This window comes from Lycium barbarum, chromosome 6 (genome assembly GCF_019175385.1).
Source record: "Lycium barbarum isolate Lr01 chromosome 6, ASM1917538v2, whole genome shotgun sequence".
Lineage (NCBI taxonomy): Eukaryota > Viridiplantae > Streptophyta > Magnoliopsida > Solanales > Solanaceae > Lycium > Lycium barbarum.
In genome coordinates, this window is record NC_083342.1 from 124809394 (window position 1) to 124829771 (window position 20378).

The window sequence follows — 20378 nt, forward strand, 5'->3', positions numbered from 1 at the left end:
CAAAGTATTATTTATTAAGTTATACGATTTATTAGATGCTTTTTGAAAAGTGAGAAATGTTAAAATGAATTATAAGGGTAAATTTCTAAATTCATTGAACTTGAAAACTCAGAAAATGTTCCAAATTGATAACTTAAGATGGAAGTGACAGTGGGACCCATATATTCTACCTTTTTCAAACCAGCAAATTCCTTGGTAAAACTCAGGCACAACACGTGTACAACTACACACCCAAAAGCAAAATTACAAACTTAACCCCGTAAGGACGACCAAACATTTGGGGTTCTCGTTCATATACAATACTCCCTCCGGATAAAAAAAAAATAGTTCATTTAGCCATTTGCACACCTCTTAAGAAAATACTAATTTCTAAACAAAAAATAGATAATTTGACTAAACTACCCCTAATTAAATAGGCATTGGGATTTGATCATATAACACTTAATAGGGGCAAATATGAAAAAACAAGATTAATTCTTTTTTGATTTGCTAAGTGAACTCTTTTTTTATCCAAAAAAAAGCTAAGTGGATTCTTTTTTTTGATCCGGAGGGAGTATGTTTCAATTTGTTTGAACCTATTTTCTTTTTAGTCCGTGTCAAAATAAATGACCTCTTTCCTAATTTGGAAACAAATTCACTTTATGAATGATTTGCAGCCACACAAATTTTCAAGACTATTTTAAATCACAAATTTCAAAAGTCTTCCCTCTTTTTTAAATGTCATATCAGGTCAAATAAGTTCATATAAATTGAAACGGAATGGTAATAACTATCCCAATGAATCAGGCGACCCTATTATAAAAGTGCTCTAACTTGATAATAATGACAAGGGATGGGATGCGCATTACTTGAGCGCGATGAGACGTTAATGGTGGTCCCTAACACTAGTTTAAATTCTTTTATGCCATATTAGGAACTGCCTATGGCATTTTTCACTTATCTATCATGTAGGATATGTACAATCTATTCTCGACTCTCCCAAACGAGAGTCCGAAACCAAAATGACTTCAAAAAAAAGTGTTTTTGAACTAAAATATTTTAACAAAAAAAAAAGCGATAAAATTGTCTTTAGAGCAGTATTTTACTGCGCTAAACCATATTATTCCTCCCCTTTAACGCAGTAAAATACTGCGCTATAGGACCCCTATTTTCCGCCTCTTATTATATTTTCACACTTTTTTACGTACTTTAGCAGCATATTAATCAAGCTTTGAGACTCTGAAACTTCAATATTTTATATAAAAGTCTACTTATTTTTGTGCGATTAATAAGGTAGGCTCAATACATCTAAGGATACTCAAAAGTTCGGATTGTCATTTTAGTGGTTGAAAAGTGCTCGAACTCCATTTTTATTTGAAGGCTTGGTGTCATTAGCTTTAAGTATTTTATGATTTAGGGTTTAGATTTAAGTGTATTATTTTTTAGTCAAAATTGAAGCATTCATATCAATCTTAAAATAATTAAATTGCATCATTCGTAACAATATGAAAATACTTAAACTTGTTCATTAATAACAAACCCAAACTTTTTAAAATACAATCATCAAAGAAAGAAAAAAACTTAAAAAACATTCATCAATTAATGCCCTTGAATTGATCTTCCGCCACCACCACGAGATGTGCCACCACTACTATATCTGCCACCACCACAAAAGTTTCCTCCACCGTGAGAGGTACTTTCACCGTGAGATGTAGTTTGACCACCATGCCGTAACGGCCACTTGCGCTTATCATGATCAACATAATTGCAAAATCAGCATTTTTGAGTGTATCTCCCTGGTAGAACATCCATTTCATTATGAATACGGGAGTATGCTTTCTTTTTGAATTTACGGATAAATGCTTTATTTGCAACCATTGAAAATAGATCCAGTGGCCAATAACTCTCACTACCAAGTGGGTAGAACCTTCCAGCATACGTTTTTGCATAATTTTGAATTGTTATATTCCTCAGCCATGTACGGGGAGGTGTTCTTTCCCATTGCGATAAAACACTTGAAGGCATGAGAACATGGCATGTGATATGATTGCTACTTGCCGCATGTACATGCTCTTAGAATCTCAAAATTGTGTGGACGTTACCTCTTTTACCTTGGTTCACACTTGTTGTGAGTTTAAATATGCGCTCTGCATAGTTATACTCCATCCGGTCGTGTTGCTGAGCCTTAAATTTGTGGTACTCGAACAGTTTTGACGATTTTGGCATCCATCTTAGACCTTCTGCCGCAAGTGCTTTGGCCTCATTTGATCTATTGACGAATCGCTCCACAACCAGCTTAAAAGTCATTCTCACCTTTGCGGTGACGGGTAGTCCCCGTGCAGATTTCAACAAGCCATTGAATGACTCAGAGCTGTTTGTTGTCAGCATACCCTATTTCCTACCTTGATCCTGGTGTAATGTCCATTTATCTTTATCAATTGCATTCAACCAGTGGAAGGCTTCCTCATCCGCCCGCCTAATCTCCATCTGTAGGTGAAACTTTTTCTCCTGATGCTCTGTTGCAACTGCCCACATCCAATTGCAAAGTACTGGGCTTCGATATGCCTTTTGGAAGTTTTTCTTCAAATGCCTTAAACAATAACGATGGTAGGCAAAGGCAGTTGTCACCCATGCAAATTAAACATATTGTGCAATATGCCAGCATTTCTGTCTGAGATCACACATATTCCCATGCGATCCTTAATAACGTGTTGCCTCAAGTGGTCCAAAAACATATCTCACATACTAATGCTCTCATTAGCTGCAATTGCAAAAGCTAGAGGGAATATAGCTTCATTTGCATCTATTCCAACTGCAATTAGCAGCTTTATGTCGTATACCCCGTACACATGTACTACCGGGAGGAGGCTCGTACCGAGTGTATAATGGCTCTCCATCTACCCGCAATCCAAAGAGGACCTCCACATCCTGAAGTGTAATCATGGCCTCACCGGTGCGAAGATGGAAGGTATGTGTCTCCTGCCTCCACCACTCAACCATGGCCGTAATAAGCGCCTAATCATGCTATACCCGACCAACTGCCACGCAACGATAGATGTCACCCTGAAACAATATCTCTAAGACGCGGGGGTGTGCAGGGCACTGGTGTAAAAGAGTCCACGCTCTTTGCAGCCTACGGGGACGGAGCCTAGTTGATATCCCTATAGTACCAGCCCATAATAACTCTGACCTATGATTGTCTTGCAAAGACAATACTGATCTATCATCGGGCCCCGGGTGATCATCAGGCCCTGGGGGAACATTCGGATCCATGAAAGAGTCTGGTCTGTACAAACTAAATTAGTCATTATTCTTGAAATTAAAGAGAAATTATATTAACTAATTAATAATTTGTAGGGAATATGTGAATTATGTGGTATTATATCTTGTGAATAATTAACATGGGATAAAAAAATTCACAAATAAATAAAGTAACAATGGCATAATTAACATAATAGGAGATTACTAAATTTTGGGGGTATGTAGTCTCTATGTACGTGCGTTGCACGAATATTTCTTGTCGATTTTTATAATATTATTTATATTCTATTGATAAGCAACTTGAAAAAATAATATCTACTTATTATCTTGAATACAATATTTATTTTGAATGTATAAAAATCAAATATTAACTTCCTCGCACGATTCTGAATATTTGATTTGGTAATTTTTTTATCAATCTTTATTAGATAGTCTTTTCCAAAAATTATTTTCACTCTCCAACCAAATATTGGAAGAAAATAATTATTTTCATCATAACTTTATGTTATATCCCGTATTTTTGCATATTCGGGAAATTCGAAATAATGTTGACTTGTAAGAAATAAGGCTATGTTTTTATCTTATTTAATACAAGTGTGATGTTCATGAAATATTGATGTGGAAATATGGAAGAAGGCCGAGGGCAAAATTAGGAATTTTGGAAATTAGTTTCGGGAATTACAAAATAGGGCCCATAATTAATTGGGCTAGAAAAAAAAATAAGAGAGAATGAGGCCCAAGAGTATAGTGATGGCCGGCCATGGGCATTAAATAGCCCAAGCCCATAATTAAGTCATCCATGTAGCAAATAAATAAAGGGCCCTTCATCATTTTAGTTAGAAGTTTCAAGAAAGCAACAAAAAAAAAAAAGAGAGAGAGAGAGAGTGAGCAGGAGGCCATTCGGCCAAAGCTAGAAAAAAAATAAATCAAGTCCTTCAACTTTGATCTAAAAATATCTTTCTTCTTGAATTCCTATTAAGTTGGAAACCCTCTTCAATGTGATACAACTTTGGAAGCAAAAGAGTACTTTTTTTTCGAAGAGGGGAATTTGGAAAAGGTAAGATTCTACTCTTTTTAGCTTAGAAGAATTTTATATATATGTGGGAATGAATGTAGAGCATAAAAATCTTGTGTTATGGGTATGTGTGTGTGGCCGAAAATGGGTGGATGGAGAGAAATGATTAAAAATTTATTTATTATGTTAATTGTGTTGTAATGGCCTTTTTATGCAAATGGGAGAATTCTAGTTTAAGTTGGCATGAAAATTGTTGTTAAGTTGTTATGGGAAATTTTGTGATTTTATTGTAAATTTATGTAATTATGGAAATAGAGTTGTTAAGGTGTAAATTGTGGTTGTTGTTGATGAAATGGGAAGATGAAAAATGTGTTGTGAATGTTGTGTCAAAGGTTGGAGATTTCGGATGAATTCTAGTCTTGGTGGAATTTTGTATACTTTGTAAAATGGTATGAAATGCGTTGGAAATGCTTTTGAATGATCTTGAATTGGTAATGAATGTGTATGTGTCGATATTGGCTTGAAAAATTTGTAGTTGAATTGAATGTCGATGAATTATGTTGAAAGGAAGGTTACTAGTGTTGAAATGCATTTTAAATGGTTTTTGATGTTATTGGTTTGGTTGTTGGTATGGTTGTTGATGAATTTGACCGAGTTTAATTCTCAGGGATGTTGAATTTACAGGGGAGGTGCTGCCGAAATTTCGGTAGACAAATACTAATTAAAATTAAAAATTCTAAGTACTAGTAGCTAATTTTTGGAAATTGATAATATTATTGTAGATATTGGAGAGCCCGAGACTTGAGTCGGGATTTGTTTGGCAAGTGATCGAGATTTGGTAGTGAGCGATCGAGGTATGTAAGGCTTAGCGTTCTTCCTTTTTGGCATGACCCTTATGAAATAAATGAATGACATATGGCATGACCCTTATGCATGATTTTTATTTGCATGATATATATATACATATACTTTATGTACAGATTTTGATATACCCATTTTGTACCCATGTTCTGTACTCCTCACTTCGGTTATGATTCGGATTTCTGTATTTCATGCTTTGCATAGTCAGTACAATTTTGTACTGACCCCCTTTCCTCGGGGGCTGCGTTTCATGCCCGCAGGTACGGATGTTCGTTTTGGTGATCCTCCAGTATAGGATACATATTCCGCCACTTGGACCACTCCTTTTGATTCGGAGCTCATATTTTTGGTACATATCTTCTGTTATATATATTCTGTATATATTTGACTATTTGGGTACGGCGGGTCCCTGTCCCGTCATATGTTCTGTTATGTTTTGTAGAGGCCTATAGTCATATGTGTGGGTCATGGGTCATGTTTGTTCGTTTGTGATTATGATTTGCGTCTTAATGCGGCCCCGCTTACTATTATGGCCAAAACGGCCCATTTGATATATATATATATATATATATATATATATATATATGTGTGTGTGTGTGTGTGTGTGTGTGCATATTTGGGCGATGTCTATTCCGCCAGCCTACTGGATTTGATATGATGTTTACGTACGGGCGACCGCTTAAGATGATAATTATTTTCAGTATTTGCTTACAGTAACGTACGTTCAGTTGGAATGGAATTTTGATATGTTGATCTGGTATGTAAGTCCGTTTGGGTGTCCAAATAGGGCACCAGTCGCGGCCCACGGGGCTGGGTCGTGACACTTTCGTCATATTAAATGTGCATTAAATTTAATATGTGATAGTAAGGACACGGGGTTTTGAATTATGTTATGGCAAAGACTTTTAAGTTAGTTAGTTTGAGAATCAAAATTCAGCAGTAAGATTTGTTTAGAACTCTATTTTGAATATGTGATATATTTTTAGTTGACCAGATAGCCAACACAAATTTTCCTACAAACTTTAGATTTTATCGTTAACGTATGTATTTATGAAATTCATAATAATTTTTATTTTTGTGAACATAAATATTAAAAAAAGAACTTTAACTATTCTTTTTTAGATAATCTTTTTTTATTTAACATATATATTCATGCTTTTAAAACAATATAGATTTAACAATTCATAATCAATTAACAAAATAATAATTCATTAACAATTAACAAAATATCAATTCATAATCAACATTTAACAACTAATTAATTCATAATCAATATTTAACAAATAATCAATTAACAAAATAATAATCATTAACAATTAACAATTAACAATTCATAAATAATTAACAACTCATAAACATATAACAAATTAACAATTCATAAACAGTTAACAAATTAACAATTCATAAACATTTAACAAATAATGAGTTAGCCCAAAAAAAAAAAAAAGGAAACAGTGGCCATAGCCACTGCCCAGCTCGATCAAACAAAAAAAAAAAAACGAAATTGATTTATTTTTTTTGAAAATTAACGACGATTAAATGTTAGATATGCGTAGAATATAATGTATATAACAAACTAATAACAAAAGTTCACATTAAAAAACCTTAATCGAAGATTTTTGTGAGGTTGTGTTAATCGAGTTGTACGCCGCTTTTTTCCAAAATTCGAGCTTAGAATCTTGCTCTTTGACTTGAATATACCGAGAATCTAAACTTTTCCGACGAAAATGAATAGAAAACGACATATTTTGATGTGGGGACCACCTTAAAATCGCCTCCAATGCGGTTTTGATTTTTTTTTTTTGCCACTGGAGTACTAGTGGTGGAACCCGATGGCGTATTTTACTGCGCTATAGGTGAGAGAAATATATTGTTTAGCGCAGTATTAAAGCAGTTAACGGCTCCGTCACGGTTAACTGCTTTAGCGCAGTATTTTACTGCGCTAAAAGTACTTTTATACCTTTTTTTTTTTTTTTTTTGTATTTTAGTTCACTTGGATTTTTATTGAGTCATTTTGGTTCCTGACTCCCCAAAGGATGAAAGATAACAAATGTACTTCATGTTTTTAAATGTATCCTATTTAATCCTTAATACTTTATTACATTAAGGAACACTACGTAGACGTTTGGACATGCGATATAAAATCATAGTTTGAAATTATGAGATGACATCGGGGTTTGGACATGCATTTCATCTTATAGTTTCAAACCATGGTTTCAAAATTTTTAAATATAAATGTTGATCCATAAGTTTATATTTTGTAAAAAAAAGACCCATAAGTTTTTAGATATTTTTAACAATTACTCTCACCAATTATTTACCAACCTTTATTTATGTCTATCATGTGGGAGGATTATATTAAAGAGTAATTACATTATTATTCATGTTAAATTTTCTTTTTTATTTAACTAAAGTTTGATCAATTGATGTTGTATTTTTAGAAATGCCTTCTAGTAGCGTATTGATTTTGTTATGAACTATGACTTGCTCATTTGGTATTGTATAAGAATTGAGAATATTTTGATAGTTTTCACAACTTGTGGAGTTTTTATATCTATAAGAAAAAAAATACAACTTAAGAAATCCAAATTTCATGTCCAAACATGATTTCGAATCATGGTTTCATCTCATGGTTTAAAATCTTTCAAACCATGTACAGACGACTCCTAAAGTACGTCATAAACATGTATTAAGATTCCTTTGAATGAATATTGCAAGGATGGCATTTGAATTTTCTTCCAAATTCAAATTTTAATTAATATGTTATGTTAAGAAATTAAAGACAAGTCCTCATTTGTACATGGGGTTTATGTAAAAAATATTCAAATTATAAGTCTATTTCAACAAAAAAATATCAGTTGTCAAGTAACTTTTACTATGATTGAAGAAATTCTTAGCATTATGTACAAATGAATGTAGCTGTTAAGTTAGTCTTTGATATCCATGTTCTATGTTTGCACTAAATCATGAGAAAAATAGTAATTAATTATTGTTTAGTGATAAGAATGTATATGAAGGCATGTGTCACACGCGCGCGCACACACATATATATAATTTTTTATCATCTTTGATTTCATAAATTTTTTTCTGAGATATATTTGCATAGGAACAAAAGTTACACTTGCAATTTTTATAAAATTTATTACATTTAATGTGCTCAAACAAACAAGTAATAATTTTACATAATCGATTTATTTTTATATTGACCGCGCATTGTGCTGGTACATATATTGGTATTATTGTTTGTGACATTGGTTAATTATTTTGTTTTTTAGGAGTAATATTTAACATCAATTTGAAATAGGAAAATGACATAAGGTACCTAGTTAAGACTCTTTATTACAAAACATAACGATAGTTTTCCTTATTTACAAAACACAACAACAAATTTACAAAATATAACGAATTTTCATTTTCCATACTTTTTTATTTATTTATTTTTATTTTTTAATTTTTTTATTATAATTTTTTTTTTTGCTCAAGGTCTAAAAAATTCACTCAAACTTTCGTGTATGAAAAATGTATGAAATGTATATATGTGAGCAAAATGTTTCATACATAACATTTTGAGCGAACTTTTTAAGTCTTGAGCGAGATATACGCATTCATACAAAAAATTTTGAGGGATTTTTTTAAGCCTTAAATATTATATGAAAGTTGTACCAATGTTATTGTAGTTGTATTAATTTTTCGGAAACATAACTTGAACTTTATACACGAAAGATGTGAGCAAAATTCTAAGCCTCGAGCGAGATATACATATTTCATACACAATTTTGAGCAAATTTTTTAAGTTTTGAACCAGATATACACTTTTGATACATTTTCATACAGTTTTCATGAGCAAACTTTTAAGCTTGGAGCGAGATATACTCATGTCATATATTTTTCATACACCAAATTTTGAGTCATTTTTTTAGCCATGAGCAGGGAAAAATGATTTTTAATTTTAAGAAAATTATTAAAAAAAAATTGGAATGAAAATTATACATTTTGTAAGAAATATATTGTTATGTTTTGTAAACAGAAAATTTCTGTTATATTTTATAAATACTTTTTTATTATGTATATATAGGTCAATCGCCCATTTGAAAATAGCTTCCATCAGATCAATTCGACTGGTGAGCTTCCTTTCGGCCCAAAATAGCTTGGGCTTTATTTCAAACTTCCTTTTGGAAGTATAAAAATGAGCGGGCTTTACTCGAGAGAGGCTGGCAATGGGCAATTTGCAAGATTGTCATTCGCTGGGGGTGGTCTTCATTTTTAGACCTCAAAATGGTGGTCTTTAAATTGTGGCCTTCAGACGGAATTTACATAGCAAAGGCAGAATTTCTGCATGTGCGTTGCAAATTGGCAGAATTTTGCTGGACAGATTTGCAAAATTCTGCGACAGAATTTTGCAAAGTCTGCCTCGTGAAATTCTGCATCGCGATTTTTTTTTTTTACTGAGCTGGGGTTCGAACTCACAATATCGGGGTGTTAAGCGAGGGGTAAAACTTAAATACTACCAATTTGAAAGACAAAAATTAAAGACCACCCCAAATAAAGGCCAATCCGCGCAAAAAAAAAAAAAAAAGTAGCAATCAGATTGAGTGCACCAGTATCCACTTCTATAGCTATTATTGAGAAAAATATACAATATTTGCAACGTTTTAAAATGTAGCCACTTCCCTGATACTTCTTATGTGTTTTTGTTTTCCGCATACTTTTTTATGTTCCTGTTAACGTTTTTTTTTTTTTGAAATACGCAAACGTATTAGACCGTGCAGGCTGCAACCACTATACATGAAACATGTTTGCCATTGGGTCATCTGCCTGGTGAATTACGAGAGATTTAAAAGTTTGTTACAGCAATAGAAAAATTAAAATACGACATTCGCCAAACTTGGGTGGTTCTTCTTGCCACTATTAAATTAAAGTTTTGTATAAATTTGAATCGAGAACTAGGGGTGTCAATGATACGGTTCAGATGGTTAGTTTATAAAATTTATATCATACTGATTTTTTGATTATTTTATTTTGTATAACTAAAAATAGACTTTTCGAAACCTTTCCATCATCTCATTTTTTTTTTTTTGATATTGATACGGTTCAGTATTAAAAAAATACAAAAATATAAAAGTCATTAGTAAAAGATAGAACATGCTAACATGTATACTTGTGTGTGACTTTGGCAGAAACTCTCTAGGCAATTTTAGTGTTTGAAAATGATGAATCAAGAAAAACATGAAAGACAACAAAAATAAAGACTCATCACCCTATTTTACGGTAACGTAAAACAATGTCAAACAAAGACCAAAAATATAATTTTGATCACACGAGCGAGAAGAAATTAATCAAGATAAAACTCAAGAACCGAGTCTACTCAGAAGACTAAGTATCCAATAAGGAAAATTTAAATCATACCGAAGGAAAGATATCTAATATCTTATATCTTGCTATCCAAGATTGTTGGATTACTATGTAACTTATTAGTTGCTACTTGAAATGTCACAACTAATTTAGTTTTGATATGAGTATTATAATAGGTTTCAGTAATAAGACTTTGGGGTATTAATTATGTTGTCGGATTGTAGTAGTTTCTATCACCTAGGGTCTAAATCCAAAAAATTATTTTATTATTTTTAAATTAATATATAAAATATATTTTACACATGTATGGGTTAGATATTTTCTCAATTAATTTTTATAAATCTATCTAATTATTTGGTACAATTACAAATGTACATAAAAATTATCAATTTTATTAAAATAAATCTAAAAATCGATTTGATACGGTGCGGTCGGTTAAGTTGATTTTTAGAAAATACCAAAGTATTGAGTAGAATGATAATTAGATAACAGACGACGCCGTTGTTCTAACAAAATAGACGAAATCTCTTAAACGTGCGCCGCGGTATAAAAAGGTATCATCACATACCTGCGCAAATTAGGGTTCTTCCTCACTTTTAAACATTTGTCTTGTCAAAACTCGAAACGGATAATTAATCAATCACAAAGCTATTACGCGCGTATTTATAGATGCAAATACATTCGCCAACTTGATGGAGTTTCCACTTGAGACAAACATTTATGAAACGATTTATTAATTTCTCTGATTATTATGTAAGTAATCATCAACAAGTTCTCCTGTTTGAATTTTTTTTAATAGATGAAAATCGTGGTTCTTTGATCAATGCTTAACTGCATTACATGTTGAATTTTTAAAGCCTTAATTGCAAACGATTTTAACATAAAATTAGAGTTTTTGCCTTACTTGGAAGTATGTAAAAGTTGAGCAGTTTTGGTTGTAGATTTTGAGCTTTTATTAGGTTTACATTGTGCTTTACACCACTACCTTTGTGAATAGATGTATCTCTTTAAAGGGTGATATTTTGAGGATCAAGTTAGTTGGAGTGTGATTGTTGGTTGGCTATTTTCAAATATACCAATTTGCTTGAGATATTAGAAGTTCTTTTGGCGCGCCAATTTACGTTGTGGCAACCGCGTACATAGATATCAATGTGCATACATACATTTGTAGATATGTGTGTGTGTGTGTGTGTGTATGTAGTTAAAGTGGGGGCCTATACTCCTGACCTTTTGTCCTCTAGAAATACTTGAGGTCAGTAGAGATTAACTCTTAATTTATATGAATCCAGACGGAGAGTCAAAAGTAACTTCTTTGTTGGTTTTTGAGTGGAGTTAATGGTGAATACCAATATTTAGAATGTCAAGGTATATGTAATATTATCTGTAGAAAGTGGTCTTTTTGGTATTCGTTTGTTTATGCGTATGAATGTCTACATGTATCATTTTCTGCCACGACATGTCCATATTAGCTGCGATGTTAATCTTTTACAAAATGAACTTTGGGTTGTTCTATTAGTGTTTTTTTTTTTTTTTGGCTTCTGATTTGATTGAGTGCCTCTTCTATATTTACTTAAGCGAGGTCTATGTATCTGTATTATTGGTAACGTGATTTGGTACTGCATATCTATTGTAACATATTAAATGCAACCATTTTGTTGAAGTCTTACAATATTTGTATGACTTAAAAAATTAGACATGGTTCTAGGTTTGTAGTGAGCAGTCTCTTGACAAGTTTATAATGTCTGAAGAGGCTGAGCAGATGATGGTGCTTTATGGCGATCCCTCGGATCAGAGATCTCTATCTTTGGATGATACAAGCAGCACTGAAGAATCACCCGATCAAACAAGGCTGTCTCTGGAGACCACTAATGATGCAGTTCCATACATAGGACAAAGATTTCCCACTCATGATGCTGCTTATGAATTCTATGCTGAATTTGCTAAAGGCTGTGGCTTTTCAATCAGGCGTCACCGCACAGAAGGTAAAGATGGTGTGGGCAAAGGACTTACAAGACGGTATTTTGTTTGCCATCGTGCAGGCAACACTCCTGTCAAAGCCGCTAATGATAATAAGCCTCAGAGGAACAGAAAATCCTCCCGCTGTGGATGCCAAGCATATATGCGGATAAGCAAGACAACTGACATAGGAATGCCTGAATGGAGAGTGACTGGTTTCATGAACCACCATAATCATGAACTTCTAGAGCCAAACCAAGTACGCTTTCTTCCTGCATATCGCAGCATATCAGATGCAGACAAGAGCCGTATTCTAATGTTTGCAAAAACTGGAATTTCAGTGCAGCAAATGATGAGACTTATGGAGCTAGAGAAGGGTATGGAACCAGGCTATTTGCCATTTACTGAGAAGGATGTCAGAAATTTGCTTCAATCATTCAGGAAGGTGGATCCTGAGGATGAAAGCATAGACTTGTTGAGAATGTGTAGAAACATTAAGGAAAAAGATCCCAATTTCAAGTATGATTTTTCACTAGATTCCAACAACAGATTGGAAAATATTGCATGGTCATATGCCTCATCCATCCAGTCATATGAAGTTTTTGGTGATGCTGTGGTCTTTGATACAACTCATCGATTGACTGCTTTTGACATGCCACTTGGGATATGGGTTGGAGTGAACAACTATGGTATGCCATGCTTCTTTGGTTGTGTTCTTCTTCGAGAGGAAACTATGAGATCCTACTCTTGGGCTTTGAAGGTAAAAGCAGTGGAATATACAATTTCATGCAGCTGATTTCTGAACCATTGGCCAACTTGGAGGCCTTTACCTACCCCTCAGATCCCTACCCCTCTTTAAAAACCCTAACTCCCCCACCCTCTCCAGAAAAGGGAAAAAGGCAAAGCGAAAAATTAATTAAAAGAATAACATGGAATAAAGCTAGCATATTTTACGCATATGGTATCTGGATATCTAATATTAACTGTCCGATCCAAATTCATGTTATGATTCATAATGTGCCTGGTCACATGTTCCATGCTTCTAGGTAAGCAGCAGTTAGTAACTGCTAGATCATACTCTATAAATACTACAACTGCAATAACTACAATTCAATCCCAAGCAAGTTGGGTTCAACGATATGAATCCTCATTGGATATGTCGCTCCATTTATGCTCATCTTAGAGCCATATTATACATAAATAATAGTATTAGTAATAATAATATCAATGAAGTATGAGATTTTCTCTATATTTTTTTATAACCAAGAAATCCCGAGGGTCAGTTGCACACGGGTCAAAGCTGGTGGATAATAGGCAGTTCTCTATATTTCCTAGTAGTATATAAATCTCAGATAGAACTAAATGATTCCTAGAAAACATAAGTCCTAAAGTAAATGTACTAATGTGACTAAAATATAGCCCTAACTAATAGGTATTGCCTTTATAGATATTTTTCAGTTATTGCCTTTATAGATATTTTTCTTCCCTTTCCAAGCTATTGTAGGTCTTTCGAGACAATTTTCTTAGAGTGATTTTAGGTCTACCTCGTCCCCTCTTTTAACACATTTACTCACCATTGTTCCGCACCTACAAACCTATCCTGGAGGTGCACTACTCGCACCTTCTGCCGTATGTTATCATTTTTAATCTTGTATGACTGCACATTCATCTTAGCATTCGCACCTCAACAACACTTGTCTTGTGAATATGTTGGACCGGCCCAACATTCACTCCCATATAATATTTTTGGTCTTATATTCAAGGAAATTCAAATATATGTGGACTTGAAATAATGGAACTGCGTCTTGGAAGGCCAGGAATGTTAATAGTTTCTATTAGGAAAATGGTTCCTGTAATAGTTTCTTTTTTTGGCAGATCAGATAATATTGATATTGCTTTATTATCTCAGTTAATACTTTTAAGCTTTTATGGTACACACATCTTGACTTAGGAATATTTCAATGCCTCTCAGACTACTCGTTCCTGCTTCAATAGATGGAGAAGAAAATTTTGGAAAAAAGAGGAGAATATGCAAGTTAAATATGAAAATGGTGTGTATATATGACTATATTAACAATTTTTCAGAATCTCTGTTGATACTTTCTTTGTTTTCAAATGTGTAAGACATTCTTGGCGTTCATGAATGGGAAGGCTCCACAAACAGTACTAACTGATCAAAATATGTGTCTCAAAGAGGCAATTAACTTGGAGATGCCCACAACTAAGCATGCCCTTTGCATTTGGCTTATCGTGGCAAAGTTTCCGTCATGGTTTAATGCTGTTTTAGGAGAGCGCTACAATGACTGGAAGGCTGAGTTTAACCGGCTCTATAATTTGGAATCTGTGGAGGACTTTGAGTTGGGTTGGAGAGACATGATGAACACATTCGGACTGCATACAAACAGGCATATTGCCAGTCTATTTGCCTTGAGATCACTGTGGGCGCTGCCATACCTTAGGAGCCACACCTTTGCTGGCATGACCACAGCAGGCCACTCAAAGTCAATCAATGCTTTTATCCAACGGTTTCTGAGTGCACAAACCCGGCTAGCACATTTTGTCGAACAAGTATGTTATCTAGACCTTAATTGTGCTGCTTTTTATTTACTGGTAGTGCTATAATGTTCTTAAAAGTGCTAAATAAATGCTTTTGACCACTTCAAGGCCAGATGAAGGTTAGGGACTTGATATCCTAGGTGAAGCTTGATATCTGCTACAGCCCCAAAGTTACTCATAATGTTAAAATTGGCAGGATATAGAAGCACTCATTGTTGCTGTGCTCTTGTTTCCTCCCACCCTCCCCTTGAGTTATTGTAGGTTAGGAATTTAGTATAGTTTTATACACCTTTTATTTTTTTTAAAAGGTTTTATACACACATTACTTGTTGTGGTGTATAGGATACTTGAGGTGATTACTGAATGCAACAGATGGTTCAATACTTTGAAAAACTTGACGTGATTACTGCAACCACTCAAGGTGGTGATGATTGGTTCATTATATGTTTTTACTAAAAGTTTCTGCTTTACATCCCGTTTCACTGTCTTGTCATTGGTTATCACAAAAAAGAAAAGTTTCTGATTTACATAGTTTGGATTATCAGGTGGCTGTTACAGTTGATTTTAAGGATCAAACTGGAGAGCAGCAGACTATGCAGCAAAATCTACAAAATATATGCCTTAAAACAGGTGCTCCCATGGAAGCACACGCTGCTACAGTTCTGACACCATTTGCGTTCTCTAAGCTTCAAGAACAACTTGTTTTGGCTGCCCATTATGCATCATTTCAGATGGAAGATGGTTTCCTCGTCCGCCACCACACAAAACTTGAGGGTGGACGGAAAGTTTACTGGGTTCCAAGAGAGGGCATCATAAGCTGCAGCTGCCACCAATTTGAGTTCTCTGGAATACTTTGTCGCCATGCTCTCCGTGTTCTGTCCACAGGAAACTGCTTTCAAATACCAGAAAGATATCTGCCACACCGGTGGCGAAGAATCAGTACACCATCAACAAAAGCTCTTCAAAATACTCACAATGACCACATGGAAAGGGTTCAATTATTGCAGAGTATGGTTTCTACTCTAGTAACCGAATCAGCAAAGTCAAGGGAACGTCTTGACATTGCAACAGAGAACGTTTCAATCCTTCTATCGAGGATAAGAGAACAGCCAATTTGTTCACAAGGTGTCAGAGAGTTATCCTCAAATCAGAGAAATCTTTGATTATAGTTAAATACTTTTGATTACATCCAGAATTTTTGTAGAAAATAGGGACAAAAGAGATGAAACAGGGGAAATTTGTCTAGCTAGTGTGTAAAGAGTTGAGAGCTGGCTTGATACCCTTTATATGACAGATTTGCAGATTGTGTTTTCCAAAATCTGATAAACCGATATGTAAAGTTTTGTGCTCCAGGGAAAACATGAAAAAGGCAATATATTTATTAACTTTATATGCTGCTTTTGCATTGAAGGGGAAAGAAAAAGACTAAGAATCAGATTTTTCTTGTTCTGTGCATGTATTGGGTTTTTTTCTATAATTATTTAGTTATCCAATACTCACTGATTCGACTGGTTTTTCATTAATATGCATTTATTAGCTGTTACTCTTTTCTTGTGTGCAAAGTAAGTTGTGTCGTCTTGCTAAACCACACAATTTCTGTTGCTTTTTCATATTTCTTCTCTTTTTGTTTGAAGGTGTTTATAACCTTAGCTTTTTAAAATTAGCTTATTTTGAAAAGTGCTTTTTAAAAATATATTTTTGTTGAGAAGGGAGTTTGTGTTTGGGGCAATTAATTTAAAGGGGAAATTTCACTTATAAATAATTTATGGGTCAAAATTACATATTCATAGCTCATATTTTAAATTACAAACCTACAGCCCAACGGTTCATGGCCCAACTTGAATATTCACTTTTATACAACAATATACAACTTTATACACCTATTGTAGACAATGTATACACTTTATATAAAACTGTATAATAATGTTTAAGACTAGTATACAATATTATACAACAATATATAACTTTGTATATTTACTGTAGACAATGTATAAACTTTGTATAAAAGTGTATAATAATGTATAAGACTAATAAAAAAATGAAGAGGAAAAAAATGGCTATGGCGAGTAATTAAAAAAAGATGGGCTAAAACGGATAAATATTTTACCATAATTGGCATATAGTGTAAAATCCCCTAATTTAAAAGCATTTTTGAACAGTGTTTGATCAAGTTTTAAAAAGTGTTTCTATCTTCTATGTGTATTTTCTCAAAAATGCTTTTTAAAAAAAAAAAATTTTGGGGAAAAATTACTTTTTTAGCTTCTTCTACTTCCATAAGCAATTATTTGCTTTTGATCAAATACTCACTTTTTAGAAAAAAAATAAGCACTTTTGAACTCCAACAAACTTGATCAAACGAGCTATCAAGTAGACCCTCGGCACAACAACCAGCAACAAGTAAGGTTTAATACTGTATTACTTTAATACTTAAACTGTTTTAAAAAAGTAAGTGAATCAACATTCATAGATTCAATGAGATATTAATTTGTTTTAATTTTGCTATTAATTGTAGGGAAATAAAGTAAAGGAGTAAAACATTCCACATCAGAAAGAAACCAAATTCCCAAATACTATACAAATAGTCAAAGATAAAATTAAGGGCAAACGGAAAAGAGAGTCGGATCCCTAGTTTTATCTGCTCCTCCGATCAGGTAATTCTTATTTTGCCTTTTTTCAATACGTATTAGATATTAATTTGAGTGATTTGTTTGTGATAAGAGTTTTGAGATTGTTAGGGTTTTGAGTTGTACTAGAATATAAAGACTCTCTTTTGATAAACACAGTGAGGTCTTAGATCAGTGCAGCTGATAAAAATAATACTCTATTATATTACAACCATAAGCGCAATTCAAACCTGTGTAGACAAAAGCAACAAGTATTGATATGATGCAGCTAATTCCCCTTGAGGTAATTTATGATTTTCCTAGGTCAACCAATATATGATTTTCAAGGAATTAAGAGTAGGGAAATGTTTTCCAATAAATGGACGCGTTGAGTGGAAGACTGTGGGTACCTTTCGTGATTATTTTGGGGAGAGGGAGTTACACTTTCACTGTGATCTTTTAGATATTTGAGAAGGTTTGATCGACTGGACTAGTTGATTTGCCTGATGTCGCTTTAATAATTGGTTACATTGTTGATCAATGCAAAGTAAGGTTTGGTTGGGTGCAGAAATTTTGGTGCAATAGTTGTAGTTAAAATGAAGATAAGTAGAGAAAAAGACAGAATATGAAGTGCATTTACAGGCTCTTTTGGATGTGGAGCATATGGTGCGATGGGCTAGTTAAATCAGCAGAAAAGTAAAGAGTAGTTGACTTGGTTGGTGGTCAGAAGGGCCTGTTTGACACAAGAAGTATTAAAGAAAAACGGACAGATCATGGTCACTTTTCTTTAATGTCACTACAAAATGGACCATGCCTGAGAACACCGCAGATTTGTTGAGCTGCTAGATTAGAAGAGGAGGAAGGAAGAGCCAAAAGAAATGGTGGGGTAATAGTCCGACACTACATTTGGTGGGCAGTGTGGAAGGAAAGGAATAGTAGAAGCTTTGAAGATAGGTCCAATTCCATTCACATAGTTAAATGGAATTGTATTGTATCTTTTTACTTTTGGTGTAAAGAAAAAGATATAGGGGAAATAGATCTTGTAGATTTCTTAGGCTCTCTGTAAGTATTCTCTTTCCCTTTTTTTTTATTTTTTATTTTTTATTTTGTTTCCTGATGGTTGCCAGTATTTCCTTAATGCTGAGGAATACAACATTACCATTTTCCCAAAAAAAGGTAAAGAGTAGTTGCAAATAAGAAAGAAAATGTGAAATGCTTTTACAGAAGTGTCATGCATTGTTATAGAGGTTTCTGTTACTTGATCTCAAATGCTATTTGGTCGAAAGAAATCTAAGATACTTCGAGGGAAAAAGGAGATGTACTAGATTATTAGACTTTACACAAGATATTTTTCTTTTGTTGTTGTACGTTTAACTATCCTCCACCATTTCACTATGATCCATTATTTCTCAAGAAGTTTCCAGTACTTGACTTTTATTTGTAGCAAGTTACTTTTTTTTTTTCCCCTTAAATGCAGACTTGTTTCACTGATGATTTATTTTTTTGTCCTATTGTTTCTTGTTCTTTGTATATTTTTCTTAATTCATGGAGAAGGGGAAATATTTATTTGGAAAATTCTCTTACTTCTATAGGTTTTGAACTCAAGGGAAGAAGATGCATCCGCCTTTGACTCTGCATAGGCACCCTTTATGTGCTGATGTAAGTTCCTTGCATTGTTAAAATTAGAATCAGAGTTCATCTTGTGCTTCTGAAGCACTGATTGCTCATTTTACTATGTTAATCTATGGTCAGATACTTGCACTGGTGTTTGTTCCCTTCTCTCTCTCTCTTGTTTGAAATTGATTTTAATGGCTGTTCCTTTGCATGTGTTTATTCGCATTGACATGTAGTCTCAACGTTGTGGTGTATATCATAATTGTTGATTATTTCATTCTTTTTATTGGCAAACATCAAGAAATAATTGTCAAAACATCTCAAATACACTATAAAGAGGGCTATGCCTCTGTGTTGCAGATAATTGAAGAGTTTCAGAAGTGTCATACAGACCACCCACTAGGGAAATTCCTGGGGCAATGCACAGATCTGAAAATAAAGCTTGACAGGTGCTTCAGGCAGGAAGTAAGGTTTCTTGCTTTACCTAATATGAAATTGTATGTTTTTGAAAATATCATCTTCAATGTAATTCATGTATGAGCCACTAAAAGAAATGAGATGCCCTTCTGCAGAAAGCTATAAAGAGGAAAGCAAATTTTGAACAGAGCAAGAAGTTGAAGGAGAGGCTCCAGGCTTACAGGAAGGAAACTGCTGACCTGCAATCATGATGGTAATAAGAGTTTTTTTTTTTCAAGACACTGTTGTGCACTATTCCAACACATGAAGGAAAGTTTAACGGTTGGGGTTTATCGGAGAAAGATTGGTGAATAGAATTGTCATTTGTCTATTCTGATGTTTTCATCGATCTCCATTATTTATGTTAGTTGAAGTGGAATAAGATGTATAGACACAAGAATTGATAAATTATAGAAGCAACTGATCAGACCATTCTATCTGGGTGCCTGGAAAATGTCAAAAATCAAAGTAGTGAACTGATTGCGTGAACTGAATGAAGGTTCGTGCTAGTGGGAAGTAGCAGGTACCTGTGGAATTAGTCGAGGTGTACGCAAGCTGATCCTGCACTCGGTTATAAAAATTAATAGAAGTGCAGTAGTTTGGTTCTTTTGAGTTTTATCTTACCTTTTTGTTATCTACTTTTGAGGTTTGGTAAGACGGTAATATGGGAAAGAAAACGATGAAAAAGTCTTACATGAGAATAAATATAGATCTTGTTTGGATAT

The 20378-nt window shown here is 33.8% G+C and overlaps 2 protein-coding genes across 8 annotated transcripts; both read left to right on the plus strand.

Annotated features, from left to right (window-relative positions):
• The first annotated feature begins 4088 nt into the window (after positions 1-4088).
• On the plus strand, positions 4089-16527 carry LOC132598614 (protein FAR1-RELATED SEQUENCE 11). Of its 5 annotated transcripts, XM_060311595.1 has the most exons (6): positions 4089-4297; positions 5038-5109; positions 5377-5465; positions 12217-13184; positions 14549-14992; positions 15526-16527. In XM_060311595.1, the coding sequence occupies exons 4-6, from the start codon at positions 12228-12230 to the stop codon at positions 16141-16143; spliced, it is 2019 nt and encodes a 672-aa protein (XP_060167578.1). In that variant the 5' UTR covers positions 4089-4297; positions 5038-5109; positions 5377-5465; positions 12217-12227; the 3' UTR covers positions 16144-16527. The 5 variants fall into 5 exon arrangements, with proteins under 5 accessions (XP_060167578.1, XP_060167575.1, XP_060167576.1 ...); XM_060311592.1 differs by lacking the exons at positions 4089-4297; positions 5038-5109; positions 5377-5465 and adding an exon at positions 11005-11221 and having other exon boundaries at positions 12228-13184; XM_060311593.1 differs by lacking the exons at positions 4089-4297; positions 5038-5109; positions 5377-5465 and adding an exon at positions 11006-11221 and having other exon boundaries at positions 12162-13184.
• Positions 16528-17272: 745 nt separating this feature from the next.
• LOC132598615 (COX assembly mitochondrial protein 1) lies at positions 17273-20088 on the plus strand. Of its 3 annotated transcripts, XM_060311596.1 has the most exons (5): positions 17273-17377; positions 17493-17631; positions 19176-19242; positions 19558-19662; positions 19770-20088. In XM_060311596.1, exons 3-5 carry the CDS (start codon positions 19198-19200, stop codon positions 19863-19865), a joined length of 246 nt encoding a protein of 81 aa, XP_060167579.1. In that variant the 5' UTR covers positions 17273-17377; positions 17493-17631; positions 19176-19197; the 3' UTR covers positions 19866-20088. The 3 variants fall into 3 exon arrangements, with proteins under 3 accessions (XP_060167579.1, XP_060167580.1, XP_060167581.1); XM_060311597.1 differs by lacking the exon at positions 17273-17377 and having other exon boundaries at positions 17445-17631; XM_060311598.1 differs by lacking the exons at positions 17273-17377; positions 17493-17631 and adding an exon at positions 17688-18645.
• Positions 20089-20378: the final 290 nt, after the last annotated feature.